This window comes from Neopsephotus bourkii, unplaced genomic scaffold (genome assembly GCF_033783945.1).
Source record: "Neopsephotus bourkii isolate Nb327-2 ecotype Australia unplaced genomic scaffold, CSIRO-AGI_Nbou_v1 NB_1663, whole genome shotgun sequence".
Lineage (NCBI taxonomy): Eukaryota > Metazoa > Chordata > Aves > Psittaciformes > Psittacidae > Neopsephotus > Neopsephotus bourkii.
The window spans coordinates 3,825,756-3,849,353 of record NW_026902137.1 but is presented as its reverse complement, the minus strand read 5'-3'; the positions used below and the strand labels follow the sequence as shown (position 1 = coordinate 3,849,353).

The following is a 23,598-nucleotide window of genomic DNA, read 5'->3' as shown; positions in this document are numbered from 1 at the left end:
TCTGCACCTTTGAGAACCAAATTAAAGATGCATTAATATTTCATGACCCCCATAGGACTCCCAGTAAAATAAAACATAACATTTGAAGGTGTGGATCAATTACTGAGACAGTTGCTGATCTGCCTCCTTTGAGCTTATAGCAATAGAAAACAATCATTCAGGATGTAAGAGCCTAAAGCAAGCCATAAGCAAAAACTTTCCCTCAGTGAAGGGAACACAACATTTAGACTTATATTGCTTGGTTTTTTAGAATTGCATGGACAAAAATAAGGCCTGCAGGCAGGCATATGTAGTGGTTATTCAAGCCTGTCAGTGCTTACTGTTGAACTTTATCCCTGAAGCAGGCAATGTTCCCAAGGTGAGTAAACAGACCTTGGACGAGCCTCCACTTCACAGCCAACTAGCGAGCATCTGCCTACAAAATGCGCCAACTATGCTTTGCCTGGATGACCTCTGTGTTCCCAGTTCCAGATACCCGTTGCAATCAACCTTTTCCACACACTGAGAAGTTGTGACGCTTTTGGTTTCAAAGCCAAATTGGATCAAAGTTTGGTTAAACAGCTAAATTTTGTAACTGCTTCAAACCACCAGACTGGGGGCTACGAATCACTGCATTCAGCATTCATTAATGAAACCTGCTAAATGATTACCTCCTCTGGGCTGCTTTGTTGACAACTCTGTGTGATGACAGTGTCAGTGGCACTGTCCCAAGACACATCCAGTGGTGACGTAAAGGACAAGCCTCCCTCACCTCACTAGTGGGATGGACACTACTACGAAATAGGTATTTAAGGAAGGAGGACACTTCCTTGGAAAACAGTGATTGCAAGAGTGCGCTGAAGCAAGTGGAACGGAATCAACTGAAGGGGTCAGCTAAATCCTCTCTAACATTCAACTCAATCTTATAAAAGGCAGTAAGTAGAACAGCCTCTATTTTTTTTCTAGCTTGAAATTACCACTGATCCAAATTCTCTATCTTGATTTTGAAGCAGAATACATGATCAAGTCTATTGCATATTCTACTTCGTACATTGTTACATTGCTAGGAAGGCTTATTGGCACTGGTTAGAATGTCATGGTATGCTAACACACCCAATATATTTGATTTTAGATTGTGGTCAGTATTTCAAAGCCACCAGCAAGATCAACTACAGGTTCAGTAATGCCCCCACAGCTGAAAGCAGAGGTAAACGTCATGCCCAGAGTTGTCCAGGGGGATTTGGAGAGCCTGCCTCCAGAAGCAAGGGATTTCATTGAAAGCAATGCCAAGCTGTGCCAGCCTGAGAGCATTCATATCTGTGATGGCTCAGAAGAAGAAAATAAAAAAATTCTGGACATCATGGTAGAACAAGGCATGATCAAGAAGCTGAGCAAGTACGAGAACTGGTGAGTAGCCTAAAGGAAGTCAAGAATCATTTCAGAATTGCAATATGCATTTTCTATCCTGTTTACTTTTAACACTGCTTATAACCCTTCAATATTTGCTTTCCATGAACGTTTTGGCACTGTAGCTTACATAGCTGAAACACTCAGGAAAGGCAAACTTCTCCCTCTAAAAATTAACATAAAGCATATTATTCATTGGACTATCAACTCTACATTGTCTCTATTGATTAGCTACATCAGGGAACCGAAATAATGTCATGAGACTTATGTAACTAATCATTAGCAATAGTTAAATATTATTTAGCAAATGCATCTTTTGAAGAATTCTGCTATTTTAGTCAATTAGTTTATTCATCAAATACTTTCTTGGTGGCATTCAAATAGCTCTGTGGGTGTTCAAATATTATTCAGTACAGGCATTATTCATATCGTGCCGATGAGCTTTGACTGTAATATATTCAGCAAATACTTTTTTCAAATATTTCATCATCTCTCTGAACTAACCCAACGTGAAAGGGGAATATTAACAACAAGTACATACTTAGGAATTACGTGCCGACCAAGAGATCTTCATGGAAGAAATCTGCAAAGACTTTTGAATAACTAAGTGCAGGAATTTGGCAATCTGTTTGCAGACTATTTGGGAGAGAAAAGGGCAAGATTCACCAGATAAATTATTCATTGTTAATTTTATGCTTAGCTGTAGTGATGATGGTTATGACAGCCCAACTAGAACATTTTTATGCTCATGGAAAATGTCTACGCACAGAGGTGAAAATGTAAAACAATCTTCTCTATTGTAAATAGATGGCAAAAATTCTTTAAAGGGGAAAAAGAATCCCCTTTAACAAACTCCTACACTTTATGATCATGCTTATACTCAGTATTTCTTTTGTGATGCCTCTCACTTAAAGGGCTATGTAAATCCACTAGGCTGGATTCTGATCCCACAGGCACTTAAACCAACACTTAAAAGTACTTGCTTGGCATCCACTTCACTTGAGGCATCATTTTGTGGTCCCCATGCAAAACAGCTTCACGCTGATGAGAATGAGAATTAAATGAAATTAACTTTTCCCTAGAAGTTAGCAACAGAGAATAAGACTGAGATAAGAGGCAAAGGAATATTAACATGTAACCAGAATTTCCTAGGCCATATAGTTTGTTATTCAAACTGGAAAGTCTTGAAGCAATTTTTATGAGAGAATGTATCTGATTTTTGAGACTGTCTGTTACACTGGCTCTGTCACTGTAGTTTTAGCCTTATAAAGCATTTTACCCTCTTGTACTAAACCAGTCCCACAGAAGGGTAAAAAGTAATATATATGTATATAGCTAAAGTCTAATTTACTGATTTTTGATGAAATGCAGCTGGTTGGCTCGCACTGATCCAAGAGATGTGGCAAGAATTGAGAGCAAAACTGTCATCATCACTCAAGAGCAGAGAGATACCACTCCAATCCCGAAAACTGGAACTAGCCAGCTGGGCCGCTGGATGTCTGAAGAAGACTTTGAGAAAGCCTTCAACACCAGGTTCCCAGGCTGCATGCAAGGTGGGCAAGAAAAGGATGATTGTTGAAATGGGATTTTTAGGATTACAGAGACACTACTACTACTAGTTACTGTAATCATTAAAGAAAGCAGTAAAGAAAGATTTTAACTGAAAGTTTAGGTTCATACCCCCTCGTATTAGTCACTTTGTGGGTTTCATCCAGATCTTTACCATAGATCCAAAAGGCTGCGCAAGGACAGTGCTCTGTCTCTTTCCAGCATTCTTCTCTCCATAAAGAGGAGCAAAATAAGGTAGGAAAATTGTGAATTTTCTCAGCACGTCCTACAGGTACTAAGCTGTAGATAGGAAGAAGCAAAGCGAGAATGGAGGACCCCCATATTCAGCAATAATTACAGGTTGAGTGATTTACACCAACAGAGAACTTGGCCTCCACCTACATTTACCACCAGCTAGATAATTTGAACAGCTGCTTTCAGCATTTGAGATAAAACTTATTGCTACAGAATGAGACAAACAGAAAGCTACAGCTCTTTAAACATCACCAGAAACACCCACAAGACAAACAGCTTTTAAAGGAGTGAGAAACAACCTCCACATTAATAGAAATTATTTCCAAAGTTCCCTTCTTTGCTCTTTGCCACATCTTGCCACTCTCTGTTTTCCAGGACGCACAATGTATGTCATCCCCTTCAGTATGGGGCCTGTTGGGTCTCCTTTGTCCAAGATTGGGATCGAGCTGACAGATTCACCATATGTAGTGGCCAGCATGAGGATCATGACACGGATGGGAACAGATGTTTTGAAAGCCCTGAACAATGGGGAGTTTGTAAAGTGCCTTCACTCGGTTGGATGTCCTTTGCCACTAAAAGGTAAGAGACATTAAAAACTGTCACCCCTGGAAATTCCAGGGACATGTTTAGAGCTGATTGTGTGTTCTCAGCACATGGGAGGCACTTGCCATAGAAGAGCAGGGTGGCTTGTGTTACAGCAATAGGTTCAGAACGCAAAGCAATCAAAGCTCAATGAGGGCTTCATGGAAAGGAGATTATTATTCCTAGTACTTAGAGGGGATTTCCTTTGAAGCACCTGGTATGTATGGGTTGCTGTCAGAGGCTCGATGCTAATGAAGCACTAGTAGTGATCCAGCATGGAAATGGCTGCATTCATGAGTTCAACATTCTGTTCTGCAGAACCATTAATCAACAACTGGCCGTGCAACCCGGAGTTAACACTGATTGCTCATCTCCCTGATCGCAGAGAAATCATTTCATTTGGCAGTGGTTATGGAGGAAACTCCTTACTGGGGAAAAAATGCTTTGCTCTCAGAATTGCCAGCAGAATTGCCAAGGAGGAGGGCTGGCTAGCTGAGCACATGCTGGTAAGAGCTATTAAATCATGTGTGTTTGAACAGCCATTAAACCCTAAATTAGCTGAACATAAATACATCACATCTTGCTATCAGTAAAATTAGGCTTATATAGGTAGCTCTGTGACATTAGATAGGAATTTATCACATGGCAGGTGTATGAGAAATAGGAAACTGCTTCAAGGTTAAGTACCAAACATTTAAAAATAGTATCTGTGAAACCAGAAACCAAAAAAGATTTGGAAATTCTGACGGTGGCTACTTGTAGGCAGACCCATGTACTTGAGCAGGGCTTAAATATCACCACTGGGCACCCACATTGCCCCTGCAAGTCTAACACGTAAAGATAACACAAGTTTTGGAAATGGCCTTTCTTATTATAAAGAGGTCTGTGCACTCAGAAATCTGCAAATATTAGATTTGCTAAATGAGTTCTGCTGTGTACCCCTCCTTTACTTTCTGCTGTCATTTACAGTATCACAGTATGTTAGAGATTGGAAGGGACCTCAAAAGATCATCTAGTCCAATCCCCCTGCCGGAGCAGGAACACCTAGATAAGGTTACACAGGAACGTGTCCAGGCGGGTTTTGAATGTCTCCAAACAAGGAGATTCCACAACCTCCCTGGGCAGCCTGTTCCAGTGTTCTGTCACCCTCACTGAGAAGAAGTTTCTTCTCAGGTTTAAGTGGAACCTCTTGTGCTCCAATTTGTACCCATTACCCCTTGTCCTTTCATTGTTTGCCACTGAGAAGAGCCTGGCTCCATCCTCGTGACACTCCCCCTTTATATATTTATATACACTAATAAGGTCACCCCTCAATCTCCTCCAAACTATAGAGACCCAGCTCCCTCAGTCTTTCCTCATAAGGGAGATGCTCCACTCCCTTAATCATCTTAGTTGCCCTGCGCTGGACTCTCTCCAGCAGGTCCCTGTCCTTCTTAAACTGAGGGGCCCAGAACTGGACACAATATTCCAGATGAGGTCTCACCAGGGCTGAGTAGAGGGGAAGGAGGACCTCTCTCGACCTACTAACCACCCCCCTTCTAATACACCCCAGGATGCCATTGGCCTTCTTGGCCACAAGGGCACAGTGTCGGCTCATGGTCACCCTGTCGTCCACCAGGACCCCCAGGTCCCTCTCCCCTACACTGCTCTCTAACAGGTCGTTCCCCAGCCTATACTGGAACCTGGGGTTGTTCCTGCCCAGATGCAGGACTCTACACTTTCCCTTGTTATATTTCATCAAGTTATTCCCCGCCCAGCTCTCCAGCCTGTCCAGGTCTCTCTGGATGGCAGCACAGCCTTCTGGCGTGTCGGCCACCCCTCCCAGCTTAGTGTCATCAGCAAACTTGCTGATAGTACACTCAATTCCCTCATCTAAATCGTTGATGAATATATTAAATAATACTGGTCCCAGTACCGACCCTTGAGGCACTCCACTAGATACAGGCCTCCAACTAGACTCCGCCCCATAGACTACAACTCTCTGGCTTCTCTCCTTCAGCCAGTTCACAGTCCAAATTTAAACATCCTACTACCATAAAACACCATTAAAAAAAAAGATTTCAAAGTACATAAGAGAACAGTCTCAGAAAAAAAGATCTGTGGACTCTTAGGGATTGCAGAAGTATCATCCATGAAGTGTTTTCACTTCACTCCAGTCATACAGCCAAAAAAATATTGCCTCGTTTTCTTCTGTCTCAGCTGAGAAACACAGCTGTATACAGTCTATGTATCTTTAACCAGCAAAATAAAAATACATGTTTGAATTACGTACACGTACTGACATTCTTGCATTAAAAATACAAGAAATTACAGATGTGCTAAAACACAAGGGTAGACTTTTTTGATTAATAACATACAGTTTATTTGTCAACTATACTATGTGGTGCTGCTTCTGTAGGAACAAATTTGCATAACTAAATATCTTGCCATTTCCACTTGCTGGGAGACAATCTTCAAAATTAAAAGTGGAAGAAAAAAAGACCATGTTTAACAGTTGCATTAATGTCTCAATAGATCCTGGGCATTACAAATCCAGAAGGTGAAAAGAAGTATTTTGCTGCAGCATTCCCCAGTGCATGTGGAAAAACTAACTTGGCTATGATGAACCCAAGCCTGCCAGGATGGAAAATTGAGTGTGTGGGTGATGATATTGCCTGGATGAAATTTGATGAACAAGGTATGGAGATTGTTTTATGTATGGATGAACAAGGTATGGATTGTTTTATAGTCCAGCATGGGTTGCTTTTAGGTGCAGGAACACATGCTAAAAAATTTTGGATAGCATTAAACCATTTTGAGTTACTTGTATTTTGTCATTTAACTTTCAGGCAACTTAAAGGCAATCAATCCAGAAAATGGCTTTTTTGGTGTCGCCCCTGGAACCTCAGTCAAAACAAATCCCAATGCTATTAAAACCATATTCAAGAACACCATCTTTACCAACGTAGCTGAAACCAGTGATGGAGGTGTCTATTGGGAAGGCATTGATGAACCATTACCACCAGGAATAACACTGACTTCATGGAAGAACAAGGATTGGACCCCAGATAATGGTAACCTGGTCCATTCCACAGTCTCTCTTGGTTTTCTCTTGTGAATTCAAGTTAATTCTGCAATTATGGCCTTCTTACTGTATTCTTTACAGGGGAACCTTGTGCTCATCCCAACTCACGATTCTGCACTCCAGCCAGCCAGTGCCCCATTGTGGACCCTGCATGGGAATCGCCCGAAGGTGTGCCCATTGAAGGGATAATATTTGGAGGCCGCAGACCTGCTGGTAAGAGATGCAGCAGCCACATAAAGGCAGAAGTGCTGACCACAGGAGGGTTGAAACACAACTGGGCACAGGCACAGGTTTTGCTTTCACAGCTGCAAAAGCAAGGAACTAACCATGTTAGTCTAACTTCTCCATGTTAGCCTTTGACACACAGCCATTGCTATTTCAATGTCTGAATTGTTACATGTTAACACAAAACAGGTAATAATAAAGGGCTGGAGAGAGATCAGGACCCACTAACCTGGGTAATACACATAGCAAATTGCTATACTTGTCTCAATTTGTGTGCAGTTTAACTAGTTCACATAGGAAGTGGTTAGAGAAATGAACCAGTTGTAGACACTTTACAGAAAAGGAAGCAAAATAAATTGGTCTGTTAAAGGTCACCTAAAGTTGGAAAACAAAGAGAAGTCATGCTAGGTCAGAGTCTAATCTATCCATAGGACCAGGTTCTATTCTAGTAAGATCTGCTGAGGATTCTGAGGTCCCAGATAACCCCTACTGAGCAACTAAACATGGATGTGTTCAGTAATCAGCAGCCAGTTTTGAAACATTCATATAAACATCTTTGCTGTAAGAGGGCAGAAAATGACCTGATTAAAAAAACCAGGAAAAAATAGAATACATTATACAGTGAAGTGCATTCAGCAGTGTCTCAGGTAGCAAAACCTGTTATAAAAATGTTTCTGGACCTCTAATTACTGAAAGTGATTGTTCTTTACAGGTGTGCCTCTTGTATATGAGGCCTTTAACTGGCAACATGGAGTATTTATAGGAGCAGCTATGAGATCTGAAGCAACAGCAGCTGCAGAGCACAAAGGTAAATCGACATTTAATCTGCCCACCTGTATTAAGAGCAATCCCCTCTCTAGAGTACCTGCTCTGTCCTTCCCCCTGCTCTTTCACATTTCAGTCTTGGCAGCTAATTTTGCAACCTGTGCATTTTCACAATAGAAAATATTTGTATGGAATTAAAAGCCAAATTCTCTGTAAAAGTCAAATTAAGCAAAATAATCCCCTACGTGGCAAGCATCGAGAACAGGCTGCAGGCATGGGGTTGCCAGAAGCCTTGATCTGGAGGTTTTGTTGCAGTCTGGGATAAATAAATTTCTGCTAGAGCTCAACATAAATACATGAATGATGAAAGCCAGCTCTTGAGGATCTTCATTTAAGCTGCTTGACCTGAGATTTAAGAAATTTAATTTCCACTGATTACAAAAATTAATTTAATTTATGCCTTTTTTTTTTTGCACATCAAGGATAATGTGTGTATTGTTACTTAAAGCTCTTTGGTTCAGATATAGAAGGGTAGTAAAGGGTACTAAATCCTGGGAGGATGTGAATCTATGTGCTTTAGAATAAATGTGCTATTTATTACCTTCCATTCTCCGTTTGTGTTTTGAACAGGCAAAATCATTATGCACGATCCATTTGCCATGAGACCTTTCTTTGGCTACAACTTTGGCAAATACTTGGCCCACTGGCTCAGCATGGCACATCGTCCAGCTGCAAAACTACCAAGGATCTTTCATGTTAACTGGTTCCGGAAAGACAGCCAAGGGAAATTCCTGTGGCCTGGCTATGGAGAGAATTCCCGTGTGCTGGAGTGGATGTTCAACAGAATTGACGGGAAAGCCTCTGCCAAGCCAACTGCCATAGGTTACATCCCTGCTGATACTGCTTTGAACTTGAAGGGCTTAGAAGATGTCAACTTGACCGAACTGTTTGATATCTCCAAAGATTTCTGGGAAAAGGAGGTAGAAGAAATCAAACAATACTTTGAAGTGCAAGTTAATGCTGACCTTCCTTATGAAATTGAAAGGGAAATGCTTGCCTTAGAGATGAGGATAAAACAGTTGTAGATTATCAAAGGCACAATTATTTATCAATCCACACATAATAAAGGCAAACACATTTTACCTGATCACCACTAGAAGCATAACAGCACACTGATGGGCAGAGGGGTTATAATGAAAGTAGGTCTTTAGTTAGAATATAGTTAGGGGCATTCTAGAAGTAACTCCAGACCTAATGATTTATAACTACATCAGTTGTTGTGAATAGATGAGCATCTGTGGGAATGTATGTGCACATGGTGTTCAAAACCCTGATCTGTCACTTACATGCACATATAGCCATGATGTGTGTAAATTATTTGCCTAGTTCTGCATCTACAATCCAAGCCAATACAGCCTTCAAGGTGTAGCACATTGTTTCCATCACACAAACCTCTAGAGTCTCAGGCTCTACAGGAAAGAAGAAATAAAATTAGGTGCTGTTTATATATATTACCTACATATATTTCATGGCTTAAATATTTTTTTAGAAAAATTAAGTTGTAACTTTTATCAGAGTGAAAGATGACTTTGTATTATTAATGCATATTTAAGATACTGCTATTATATGACTCATGTTCCTGTGATTTCCAGATGTTTTGAATGGCTTGTTCTTTAAACTATTGAAATAAATGTTTATAGAAAATATGACCTTATTTCCAGTATTCTCACTGTTTCTAAACTACACGCATATAAATTGGGCCTCCTGTCAGTACCACAGCACAGGAAGAAATTCACATATGGAAGTTAGATACTTAGTAGTAGCACTGATCTGCTGCTACTTCTGAGCCAACTAGTTTAAGCCACATACTGTCTTTGAAACTTTTATTCAAGCCAAAGGAATGATCTGGAAATGATGATACCAGCTGCGAGCAGTCATCCAGCTGGGGACTTGCTCTCTAGAACTGGGCATTGTTAGTTACTTCAGGCATTTATTAAATAAACCACCCTCTAAGAAAGCCCCATATTAGGACCTTGCTCATTTGCTGAAGTCATGAATTTTGTCTCTGTTCCACAGTGCCTTGGCTTTTGCAAGAATAACTATTGAAGCTGTTGAAGTAAAGAGTTTGGGAAGTTTTCTGGATGTGTTGAGATGCCTAAAGCCTTAGAGCTCAATGAAAACAGGGATAGGAGCCTATGTTGGCTTCCTTGTAGATCCAAGACACTAAAGCAACCCCATGATCTTCCAATTAAAGGTGTCCTTTCTGTGCTTCCTATGTCCCTGACAGGTATCCTGCTTTTTCACTTTGAATGCTTGATCTCCCAAAATATATTGCAAATATTTGCTTAGCAAAAAGAAAATCACTTACATTGTGTAATAAGCCTTTTTATAGACCCCGCTTCCTTGCAAAACAAACAGTACCAGGGCTGGTCAACAGATGCCCTTCAAAGTTTGCTAGGAGAGGTCACATAGCCTGCACAGCCTCTAAGTACCTCCTGACTCCATGTTCAGGACTTAACACAAACATTATCAATTCTGGAGCAAGTAATACAGCATAAGTCAATAGATAGATCACACAAAACCCAGACAATAGAAAGCTGTGATGAGAGCAGAGCTGAGCAGTGCAGCCTCTGTAGACATGGTCTTCAGGTAACCTGCTTGCTGGTCAAAAACACATCTGCATAGATGCAGGTTTCCTGTTAGGGCCATCTGTAGTCTTTGCAGTCTTGAATGGTCTCCAAATTAGAAGAAAAATCAAGGTGGAACACAGTAAATAAGTCAGAGGAAGTAAGCCAAGAGAGACTAGTATATGCACTCCTCAAATTCAAGGACTATTTGCATGCATATAAACCCAAGTTGTTTATAAAGTAGTTCTCTAAATAGTTGATGAAAGGCTTGGGCTATTCCCAAACTGATACAACGGTATTGGACCTGACATTTGGGTGAGTCCAAGAGAAAACAAGGAGGTCTAAGAAAATCCAATAATTCATACTAATAATAAAATCTAACAAGTCATACTAATACCAGAGAGTTATGGCCAGTTACAGACTGAGTTTCTTATGGACCTCATGAGAGGATCCCTGTTCCAAGCACAGTTTGAAATGGTGCCCAGGAGATGTACAGAAGCTTGGGGCTTTCCAGAGTTCTGAGCAGCTCCAGTGTGTGCTGTTTTGCCTTCTCAAACACAACCAGGCTTAATAGTCTGAATATTACAGAAGAAACAACTCGTACTTCATGCCAGAGGAATCTGTGCCAAAGGCCCAAACCTAGAAGACACATGGACATGGGAGAAAAGACCAACACTTGTCCCATAAAATGCTGCTCAATGAGGAGATAGGTGCCATCACCATGGGCCATGTGATCTTGCAGCACGCACCCAGTTAGCAAGATTGGCATTACAAGATGCTAACTGCCTTGAGAAGATCATAGCCCCAGCCCAAAACACTGGGTTTCATACTCTGACTAAACCCTCACCTTCTCCTCCTCAGCCCAGGAGGCTGGCAGACTTTCTTTCCCTTGACCACCCCTGCCCTCAGAGCTCTCTTCCAGGTATTCTTCCCATGTAACATAGCACAGCTCATGGAAAGTGGCCATCACCAGCCCTTCTGGCAAAACTATTTAAACCATTTGCAATTCTCCCACTCCACACATTTTAAGCACATGCACCTTTTTAAACACCGCTTGGAGACCAATGGTCATGCAAATCATTCCAGAAAATAGAGAGAATGGAGGGAAAAAAACTGCTGTGCTGTTAAAGTTAAGAACAAGAAAATAACTTTTTGTGTAAGTCATTCAACAGCTCCTTTGTATGTAAATATACCCACAACCCATCAGCATCTATGGGGAGTACAATTTACATTTTGAATGATCAAAATGTTTAGTATTGGCAGAGAAAATGTTTAAAGAAAGAGAAGGTGGCGGTTTAAAATTTAGAAACTTAGTCAACCGTGCCAGATTATGATCTCAACTCCTCTCCCTCCAACAAATACTATGCTCCATAAAAACAAAATGCTTTTAAATTGAAATTTGGAAGTTCCCCTGATTTTCAAAAGAAAGAGGGGAAGGCAACAAATGCAATAAATTTCAACAAATTGGGAGAGAAATATAAAACTTGGCCTACTAAATGTGATTCAGACAAGTACAGGAAAGACTAACACATGAAGTGTACGGGACCATAATGTTTGCAACAGCTGTGTTATGAAATGCAGTTGGTATTCTGGGAAGCAAGAAACAAAATACTTTGCTAAAACACTTGTGGATGTACCGGTGGCTGAAAAGAGGAGAGACAAAAATAAAAATAACTATTTAATTAATAATAATATAATAATAATTTATTAATAACTATTAATACTATTGAGGGTGTGGTCTTTGATGCCTCATTTATGCCATGATTTACTGAACAAGACAACATGGTGAATGGATGCACCACATCTAGGGGAGGCTGTGCTTGACTCCCTCAGAATTAGCAGTCCTCCTAAATCAGCTTTATCTACTCAAGCAAAAAAGCCTGGTTTCAGTGTCAAGTACTCCTGTTAGCACAAATAAACCCATAGAGCTCAGACCCAGCCCTTGGTCCAGTCTTTCCTCAGGCTGAGAAGTCTCCAAGCCTGGTGCCATCCTTTGGTCTTACTTCTAATCTTTCAAGGTCAAATTTTGACTGTGCTTTGCCTTGTTCCTTCAAATCCCTTTCTCAGATGTCAGCCTCAGTAGCAATTAGTTTGAGTATGTAAGATATCCACACACCTGTATTTTGTCAACATGATGAAGGTTAAACCAAATAAATAAAACTGAAGAGCAGCAGCCCCCTTGCTGCAGAGCTCTCACTGGAAATCAGTGTTGTTATTTCCACCTTCAAATCTCTCACAAGTCTGTGATGATAGGGCTATTTTCAGGGAAAGAACTAAAATTCAGAGAAATGGCATTTGTGCTCTAGGAAAGAGTGTTTTCCAAAAACCTTGGCTGCCATAGTAACATGATTTATTCCATACTTGCTGCAGTATAGTCAATTAGCTCCCTAACTGAAAGACAATTACCGTAACTAGAGATGTACCTGGCTGGAAGACCACTGAAATGCTGCTTATGAATGGCAAAGCAGAGCGCTCCAAATTCCGAATTAGCAATCGTTATTGTTGAGCATGGAGGACATTTCTGGCAGTGGTTTAACCTCAGCAATACAAAAGGGCACATTTGTCAAATGGGTGCTGGCAAACCCCAGTCCCTCAGATTTCAGAACGTGTCCTGCCACATCTGTGAATCTGTATGCAAAGCAGATAAACGGGGGGAAAAAGAGAATGAAAAGAAAAAAATGCATTGCTATTGTATGCCATTTCTGCACTCTGCAGTTATGTCACGGATATAACTTTTGGTGCAGAACTTTAACAGAGAAGGATTTTCTGAGCAAATTGCAGAAATCCACATATATTAACATGCAGAATTAGGCTGTATCTGGTCCTTGCAAACACAAACATTGTCATGGTGCCTTTGTTGCAGAAGACCTCTGGGCTGTCCCGACCCAGCGTGAAGAGCTACCATCAGTGACCTGGGTCACTTTGGAATTCATTTTGCTTCTCCTTGCACTAGGCCATTGGACTTGCCATGGCTTTTCTCCAGTGTAAGTGTGACCAGATGTAGGTTCTGAGATTATCTGACTTCAGCTTTTGTTCACACTGATAAACTGCTAGCAGAACTTTTTCTAGCACACATCCCAGAAATGTTCTGTGTTGTTTCTGGAAATGTCAGATACTGGCCATTGGAAAAGAGAAAACATCTGTTTTAATCTTCCCAAAGGAACATATCAAAGTTTTTGTGCCATTTTTAATGCACCCTCAAGGCCTTCAGTTAAAAAAAAATAATAAAATAATCCCTTTGTAAAACTACTGCCTAGAATTTGGGGTTTCATAGGGTGGTTTTTTTTAATTGTTGTCCCTTTTTCAAAGCAAGCTACTAGGTTTGTTCTTTTTCTTGTAAAACATTGCAGTGCCATTTCCCAGGTTGAGGTGGCCAAGGAACAGTTCCTCCCATAAATCTGATCCTGATAAATGGCTGTTCTCCAGAACAAGCTAATCCTATCCTGCGTGGAAAATAGCTGATAATTAATTAATAGATTTTGCCCCTGTTTTGAATAACTTTGGGGGTCTTTAAACTGAGTAGTCTGAACTCTTCCCCTTCCTTATCTTCTCAGTGAGATCCTAGGAAGGTGCTATCACCATGGTGGAGGCTGGCACAGGAACAGCATGCGCATGCAAATGCCATCTCAGCTATGAATGTGAAGAGCACAACAAAAACTCTTTTTACCCACTGGAACCCATCACTATATTTATCTGTGTCTTCCTGAACAGATGAGAAACTTCCTATGGTGTTCTGGAGCTCCAGATCCCAAGAGCAGCTATGAATAGCAGCTTTAAATTTAACCAAGGTTGGAAAGAGAGTGAAACCTGAATGCTCAAGATGATGCCAGTTCAGCTGGCTCAGAAGCTAACAGAGCCTTGCTTGCAAGTAGCATGTAGATATTCCAACCCGCAAGGTGAACACCACCACCATCAGTATCCAGTAATGCTGCAAGTGTGGCATGACTTTGCATGATTTACACACCACTAAACCAGTACGACTTCCACAGGAGTTATTCCTGGTGGTAGAAGGGTGGCAAGACCTAAGCGAACTTTCTGGAGATGCCAATGCATTGCACTCTCACTGAGCAGTTTGATTCCGATGTTCCTTTTCCTATAGCTCATTCAAGTGTGACCAGGCTAAGGTAAGTGTGCCTGAACTTTTGTTCCACCTCAGTCATTTAGCCTTAATGCTAAATAGCAAGTTCATGAAGAGCCACATTGCAGGGACAGTGGAGCTGAACAGCAGAGCTGTGTCTGGCTTTGACGGTGACAGGAAGAATCTGTGGGTTCTTTGCTGAGGTTTGTTTTTTGTACATCTGGTCTGGTTTTGCCTTTCAGTTTGGGATAATTCCAACCATTACTTGAAGCTCCAGAGGTAGCCAGTAGAAAAAACAAAAGCTATAAATTTAACTGGGACAGCAGCTGGGAAAGGGAGGAGGCGGCTGTTTGGGAACTGTGGGTCGACTGGTGGTCTTTGAGTACAAAAACAATATCCTCCCAACACTGGTAAGTAGAAGCAGGCTTCAGATTCCACAGAGCTTTCTTAGCCTTTATTCTATAAAGACAGAAATCTGGCTCTATTTCATCATAGTTATCTACACTCAGGCATCCCTCTACCCTTGAAGGAGATTAGTAGTGATAATGCATCTGGTACCTGCCCAGCAATAACAGATCTATGTGGAGAAGATTACAAGAAATTGTTTGGACTTCTGCCCAGTCCTAGAAGTCCCACCAGCCATTTCCAAAAGTCCCATCAGTTTTTATGGCTTGTCTCTCAAGAAGGCTGCCGAAACCTACATGAAGGGAAGACTTTAAAAAGATTTTTGCAGACATTTATTTCTGGCCAAATTATGATTGCTTGGAGGAAAAAGAAGCCACCATACAAATCTTGTTAGAGACTTCAGCAGGAACTCACAAACCCATGCAGAACTGAGATAAGCTAAAAAAAGCAATAGCATCCAGGAAGGAAAGACAGACCAGCCAGCCAAATGCAACTCTAATTCCAGCCCGTGACAGACCCTGGGGCAGCTCCAAAGCCACTTAGCACAAGCATGGAGCTGAGCCAGGCGGAGATGCTGGCACCAGAAGAGAAGCTCTAGCAAGTCCAGGCTGCAATTTGGTGATGTGCTGAGGGGGACAGACTCGGATGGGCTCGGTACTGCCCAGTGCCACCAACACACAGCTCCCCACCTCTGAAACCCTTCCAGTCAGATGGCTCCAGGGACATAGTGGTCCCTGAGTTCCCTGTAGAGCAGAGCGTGTGCTGTGTGCGTGCATAGGAAAACGGAGTAACAGCACATCTGCTAACGACACAAAAACACACTGGCAGTGCTCAGTGCGGCTTGGCAGGGGAACCTATATCAACTGTCTGCAGTCCAAGGTCTAAAGGGCAATCTGCCTTCAGAGACTCCTGCAACTTCAAGGAACTGTGTCCTGGAATGAAATCGGTGCACAGCCTGCACTGAGCCCCTCCAACACGTACCAAACGAGTGCTGTACCCGCTTCACACCATGCAGGAGGTGAACTTCTCAGGAGAGATGGAGGAGGAAAAGCACCAGAGGCTGAAGGCTAATCCCTGTGCCTCTCAGGCCCTTCCAACAGACCTCAGTGGAGAAAGGGACTGCTCCGCCAGCTCCGGCATTGTGCATGGGACACAGCATTACCAGGTGCTGGGAAGACTTACCTCAGCAGGGACTGGAAAATGCCTTGTTTTCCCTCAGGGATACAGGGCATAAGAGCTGCCAGGAAGGAGACAGATTAGTCTCGTGCAGGGCTGCTGGTAACTGCCTGGCCTGGGTGTCCCCAAGCAGCACTGGTCTGTGATGTAAGAGGAAGGTAAAGAAAGAGGACCAGACACTTCGGGACCAGAGAGTTCTAGCAATGACAGCTAGAAAACTCCCCACTGCTGTTGTGTCTCCAGACAAGCAGCTCTCTCCTGTATAGCTATACCCTTAGAAAGCAGAAGCTGGAAGCTTCTTCTGTTCTAGTTGCTGGAGAGCAGCTCCCAGCTTCCCAGTTTAGGTGAATGTGTTTGCTGGATGCTGTCCCGGCTGCAGATGCAGTGGGAAGGCCAGGGAGGGCATCTGTTCCCAAGACATTTATGATGGTGCCATTTTGTGTGAACCATGAATTTGGACAGAAACCATGTTGCACCTTAAATGTCACTGCTAGGCAGAAGGAAAGTCATGAATCTTCAGCAATCTTCCAACATCATGATTTCCAAGCAGAAAATGAATATACATTGGAAGAAACACCACAGCTGTGTCTGCCTCAGTAAAGCCATTAACAAATGCAGTGTAACACGTCCAAGTGCAGTCAGCCCTGTCTGTGGGCTGCTGGGTCTTTCTCCCATCCTTCTTCTCTCCCTGCTGCTCTGCTTATTGTTTGCTTCATTGTTAATCCCACCTAATTTAAAAATAGGAAATTGATTTCTTATGTATCCATTACAAACCAAATCATTTCTTTATTACAGCAAGGATCATATTTCATAAGCAAGTCATGGAAAATTAAAACCATGCCTGTTGCTTTGATGAAATAATGGAGAGAAACGCTGGAGGGGAAGGCACAGGCAGCTGGAGGCTGTCATGCAGCCAGTGGTGCATGTTAACTCTTTGCAGGCACCCCAGGCTCCCAGAGCTGCCAGTTTTCCTCCCCCAAACTTCTGGCTGTAGTGCTAAGTGCTCCCTTATCACTAAACCTCAAAAGCATCTAGGAGAAGGAATGCAGCCCCTCTGGACAAAGTAGGTCAATGATTTTGGAGGCTGGGGTTTTAGGTTAATGGAAGATCTGCAGCCTGCCTATGTGCAGAGCCAGACACCTCTCAGTATTAACACTATGGAAATCTGGTGCCTGACAGTTGCAGTGTACACAACACAGGAACCTGTGATACCAGCCACACATTTACATAAATATCTCCACTCCTTGGGCATATTAAACAGTTGTGCTTTGCTGCCAGGTAGGCGAATTTAGACTGAAGGAGAAACCACATTTGCATGCTGAGATATTCCATATACATTGCACACAGGTTCTGTCAGTACAGCAGGCACCCCAGCCAGGTCAACAACAAGGTAGCAGTGTACTGTGACTTGGGGCAGATTATAAATTAAAACAAAATCCATTGTGTGCATTACTGAGGATCTATGGACTGCTCTATGAACCTCCCTCCCTGCAGAGCAGACAGGACATGGGTTCTCTGAAGAGTAATCCAGATAAGTATACAGCTTGCAGGACATTGCAACATCCAACCCAAAGTTCATCAACTACTTCTTTAACATGCTGATCTCTAGGAATTACAGCCAAACAAAACCTCTTCAATTTTGCTATCAGAAACTAAAAGATCAGCAAGTTCTTACTGTGCAGAATGTTTTTTCTTATAATGTATTATCTATAGATGTATCCATATAAAAATACCATGTCCAAGGACAAAGAACAAGCAGACCAAAAGCAGGCAGAATCCACAAGCGTGAAGGGTAGCAGGAGAGATGGTTTCAGAGCAATAATTCATGTCTGGTCTGTTCATCTCTCTGAGCACACTCTTTTGAGTAAGAAACATTTTGCCTTCACTTCTTTGGGATAAGATTCTCCCATTTTGAAAAGAGCCGAAGTTACACTTGCAGGTCTGCGTTATTCTCAAAGTCTTCCAAGGCTGGAGGACTTGCTGGTGTTCTTTCTGGAAGCTAGGGCCGGAGAGATTATCATACTAAAGTAATCCTTACACCAGTTAAGAGGACTGCAAACACAGCCACCTCGCCTAATCCTTCCCCTGCGTGGGGAGGAGGCCAGCCAGCAGACACAGGCACTTGCCAGTTCACTGCAAGGAGCTTCCTAATGAGTGAGCCAAAGAAAGTCCTCTTAAAACTCTTTATGGTCCTTTTGCGCTGATGATTCTGTGAGTGGGAAAACAAGTTTTGTAACTCAGTGGGAGTGAATGAAGTGGGTTCCTTCCAGGGACAACCTGCATCATCTCTCCAGCTCCCACCCCCAAAGGGCCTGTCTAAAGCTGTGTCACTAGGACATACTGTGCTTCTTTCTGCAAGTCTCTGTAATGGCTCCTTCAACCAACTTATTCATGCAATAAAGAGCCCAAGGAGCAGTCTGTGTAAACTACTGCAAGTTACCACCAAGCAGCTCCAAGATCAGCTAAAATGGCCAAAGCTTTCAGCATCTATAAAGTTATCTTACATAAGAGGCATTTCAGTTCCCTGTTACAGGAAATGCTTTACACTGCTTTCTAGTCTGACATGTAGCTCCTTCATCCGACTTTGCTAGAAACTCAACCCTCTGTAGTTTCTATAAGCATTTTAGTGATTATCCACTACATTATAGAATGATTTTCAACGCATTTCCTCTTTGGAAAATATCCTCCAGGAGCTGTAAGAAGTACATGTTTTGATAATACATTCGATAAGACATTCACCAAAAGAATCCAGAAATACAGAAACGTTCATTTGCACTTGCACAACAGAGCCAACTCACCGTGCTACTATTTTAATGGAACCACTGGATGTTTTCATTAGCTGCATCTGCCACTGTGACAGCAACAATAACTCTCAGACAGAAGTCAAGACAAGACATAGTAATTAGGTCAAACCTTCAGGATAGAGCTGTCATCACTAAACATAAATGTAAGTTACTCTTCCACTGCCCGAGCTCTGTGAGATGTGCTATTTATTGCACTGGGTTGCCTAAGCAGGATAACGAACTGGAAGAAATGAGGGTCATTCTGCCTTTTGCTATTCTTCACAATTACCCTGTGTTTAATTGATCTTGATTAATTATTTAAAGTAAATGGAGCTTTCCTGACCTAGTGGCAACATGTAAACTGATTAACTTTACAAAGCCAGCAAAATGATCTGCACAGTAAGATCTGCTCTTGTAATGTATTATTTAGGCCAAGTTATCCCATGTCGCTACCAATGACGAGCTGCCAAACACAAGACAGCAATTGTGAAAGTGTGATACCAGTCCCCTTGGGATGAGGGCTGGAGGAGTCCAGCCCATAGCACCAATGGCAAAGGAGAAGGAAGAGGAATATGAGGAAGAGGAGGAGGAGAAGCTCTCCTGCACTATGGTAGCATGTGGTACCTCTTGGGGCTGTATCCATATGGGCTTGGGTGAAAGGAAGGAAACAATAACCACTGTCAGGGTGGGATGAGGACTGGGAACACACAGGGAGCTTGAGGGAGAGAGCAGTGATGAGGAGCAAGGCACCTTGAAAGGCCAGTTTGAGCAGCCCAGCAGGACAAGGCTGCAGTTTGTCTAGCAGAGCCAGACACTGCTGCTAGCACAGCCCGACCCAGAGAAGCAAATGCAAACTGGCCCTTTGTCTGGCTCTGCTCTGGCAGTCCTGTCATGGTCTCCATCTGTATCATCACTAGGAGTTACAGGGAAAAGGGAAAATTAAGGTATTTTGTGCAGGTAATGCCTATCTTCACCTAGAAATCAAGCCTCGAGAAAAGCTTTCCAAGAAATTTTCCTTAGATTTGCATCCCATCTCTGCAATGGGAGCAGCAGTGCCCTACGCAGGCTGATAAGCAATGTGATAAAATTGATTCCTGATGTAAGATGCACATCAGAAGAAAGTTATTTGTTTAGATATCTACAGTATTCCCCATCTCTTCGGGCCAGACACGAAGGCAGGTACACAGATAAAGGAGAAGAAAACACTCGTCACCGCTCTGGCTTCAGGAGAGAAGCAGATAAGGCTGATAAGATAGCAAGTGAAATTCTCCTCCAAGGCTCCCAAGCAAATACATGGGCAAAGGCAGCTCAGCTACAGCAGAAACACTGCTTTGGTTGTTCGAAATAACAGCACTCCCAGGCACAGACAGGGCAATAACCTTCCATATCCAAAGGCTCCTTGTTCAGGGAGCTTAGGTCAAAACAGGCAAGACAGAGCAGCTGGGAGAAAGAAGAGACATCCAGAGTCCTGGGAGACACAGAGATGAGTGGGAGACCCAGCAGGAAGGGGATCTCTAGGCACGATCCAAGGAACCTGGGTCACTTCACTTAGGAACTTCCCTGGGGAGGCACTCACCTCCCCCGAGGCTGCTCCTGTGTAAGGGTGAGAATGCATTCATTAGCTTACAACATAGAGAAGCAAGACTGATGTGGGCACCAGCAGCCAGCTCACAGGCCAGTGCCACCAGTGAGGTCCCCATCGCTGCAGGCTGAAGGGCACAACACCCATCAAAACTGTCCTGTGCTGCTGCCACAGCCAGCAGGAAAAGTACAGCAGGCAGGAGCATCCCCAAGCTGCAGGACGGACTACTGCCTGCTGCTGTGCAAGACACCCAAAATCTTTTAGTCAGAACTTCCTTAATCTGGTCTTAAAGCCTCCGGTGGCATGGCCATCTCCCTCCTTTTTAAACAGAGGTTCATAGACTCTCATGAGCCATAGTACAAAAAAATGATAGAGGCTTTCTGCCAAACTGCTGAGACTTCAGGTTTCCCCACCCCAGTTTCTTTTACATCCTTCCCTGTATTTACTTCTACTTACTTTTCTACCTCTGGGACCCAAGCAAGCCATCAAACCTGGATTAAACATGCCACGAAAGAATTCAAGCCTTGACATAGCCAAAATACTGGTTTCCAATGAAACAAAACAAAAGACTAGGATGAAGTAACCAATTCTGCAGCTCATGCAGCCGTGTAAATAGATGTTGCCAAGGGAGACTGAGGAGAGATAAGACTCCACTACCCCTCCAGAGCTAGCAGAGGAAGCACTGGATCCAAACCCCATTCCCCAGCAGCTTTCACCACCCGGCTCCAGCTGAAATGGGGGATCAGTCACACTTGAGAAATAGATGTTTTAAGAAGGACAGAGAAAACCAGGCTTCCCAGCTGGGCACCGGGGAGGCATTTCCTCCCAGGGCAGGCTTCATTTCCGAGCTGCAGGACATCTGCAGTCTCCTACCTGTGAGGAGGGGACTGAGCAGACCTCAGGACTGACCCAGGCCAGCAGCAAGAACAAGAGCACGCAGCATTTGTTCGTATTGAAAAGCACTGATTTCTCTGTGAAAGCACTGATTTCTCTGTGAAAGCACTGATTTCTCTGTGAAAGCACGTGTTTCACTGGCAGCCCCCAGGACTAATGGTCTGCTTCACTCCAATTTCTCCAAAGCTGGAAACCAAAAAAGCAGGGGCTGGCAAGGCTGGAAGAGCAGAGCCCCACGTCCTGTGGTACCAGGATGTGCCAATGGGCCATGGGCTGCGCTTGGGGAGGTTCAACCTGGACATGAGGAAGGTTTCTCCTGGAGGGTTGGTGCAATGCAATGAGGCTGCCCAAGAGGCCAAGGAGAATGTGCTTGGAGGCTTCCAGGGCAAGACACAGCTGACCCAAGCCAGCCCTGGGAACAGCTCAGAGACCAAACTAAAGCCCTCCTGAGGTCCCTCTCACCCAACACTTCCATGAGCATTGAGGAAATCAATGCAAAAGAAGGTGAATATGAGATTAACCACAAAAATACGACCAACAGGCACAGAAGAGAGGCAGCTCTAAAACCAGCGGATTTATCCCTGTGTGTTAATTAACACCAAGCCTGATAAAGCCTAACTACGCATTAGTTTTAATAAAGAGAAGGGGCCACTTGGCAGCTCCCCCATTGACTCCTCTATCCCAGGGACACCCACGCTAGGCAAAAACACTCAGGAATGCAGCTCCAGCTCACCCGCTGGCGTAACGTGTTTGTTCTCCGACGTGTCGGATTCCTGCTTGCAGCCGGCTCTATTGGCTGCACTTTGGACCAGAAACATTTCACCTGCATGTATGAACCCAGTGCTACAGCCACCAGGGTAAACACTGGATTTTCAGGGGGCAGTGCATACGCCACTTTGTTAAGTAAACTGATGGACATGTTGACTTTGTTTGTATTCAGCCTTTCCAGCAAATTACCAGGGCAAACTGTGCCAGGTCTGCAGAAACCACAGGGATCATGCTGACCTGGGGGGGGGCTTTGCTCTGTGACAAGTAGTTAGGGGAAGGCTGGAGGCTCAAAGCATCACAACAGCCACAAGGCTCAAGGGCTCCCACACCACTGAAGCAAAACCAGTTGAGTTTTGTGACGGTCAGGGTTTGGAGCAGGCAGGGAGAAGGGAAGAGGCAGGGCTACCAAGGGGCTGAGGCTGTGGTTATGAGGGGCAGGCAGCCCAGGCTGTGAGCACCGTTTGGTTCTGGGAAGGAAACAAATCTAAGCAGAGCCTGCAAGCATGTATTAGTCCATACACTTAAGACACATTGGGAAATAGTTTGTAGCCCACCCCATCCTTCCCAGGGATGTTGTCTGGGGGCAAAGGGATGGTACAGGCCTGACCCAAAGACCTGCACAGCACCGCCACAGGTGCGCTTGGTGGTGCACAAGAGCATGCAGGGCTTCAAGATGTATGCCTCTAGCAGAGACCAGAAGCACCCCATACTTCAGCCCAGTGAGCTGATGCACCAGCTCATACACATCTCCCAGTTATCCCACACTGCACTGTTTGTATGTGTTCTTCTCCACCCAAACCAGCCCTCTGGTGCTAAGGAGATCAGCCCTTGTGAGCCAGGCTGCTCCCTCCTACACAGTGCCCCCATTAACACCAGCTGTGGGGTGGGTGTGACACAGACCCCTTCCTGCATGAAGCAGCACAAAGTCCCTTTGCGCAAGGCTGGGTGCCCACCCAGCCGGGACAGGCACTGCAGAGCCAGAACACAGGCTGCCTTGGGTCACTTAACCTCAGCCCTGCGTGAAGGAAAGCAGGATTGGGGATTTCTGTAACTGGATGTTTTGTTTGTTTTAAAAGTACATCTCGCTTCAGAGGGCATTTCAGGTGAGCACTGAAGGGAAGTTCAACATTAATGGTGCAAGAGGTCCCCTGAAGAATACACAAGTGTGCGCCAGTTAGGAGGAAGCATGCTGCTGAGACCTTCGGTTGCTCCCTTTCAGCTGAGCTGCAGTCCAGGTCACCAACATGCTGCTAGCACAGACTGCATCAACACACATGCTGAAGACCAGTTTCCATGGCTCAGCTAACATTACCACTAAGCTCCGGTGTCTTTCCCATGCATTGGAGCCCTTCACTACAATCAGGGGTTAACCCCAGTAACCTAAATTGACCCAGCAGAAAGGTGCCTCACATCTGGATACCTGCCACAGAGTTTAGAGCAACCTGAACAAACATCACCTC

At 43.7% G+C, this 23,598-nt stretch overlaps 1 protein-coding gene across 1 annotated transcript; it reads left to right on the top strand.

Annotated features, from left to right (window-relative positions):
• Positions 1–768: 768 nt before the first annotated feature.
• On the top strand, positions 769–9,539 carry PCK1 (phosphoenolpyruvate carboxykinase 1). The gene is made up of 10 exons (XM_061375606.1): positions 769–914; positions 1,112–1,386; positions 2,758–2,939; positions 3,565–3,768; positions 4,090–4,277; positions 6,286–6,448; positions 6,600–6,824; positions 6,917–7,048; positions 7,773–7,868; positions 8,456–9,539. Exons 2-10 carry the CDS (start codon positions 1,163–1,165, stop codon positions 8,908–8,910), a joined length of 1,869 nt encoding a protein of 622 aa, XP_061231590.1. The 5' UTR covers positions 769–914; positions 1,112–1,162; the 3' UTR covers positions 8,911–9,539.
• The last annotated feature ends 14,059 nt before the right edge of the window (positions 9,540–23,598 follow it).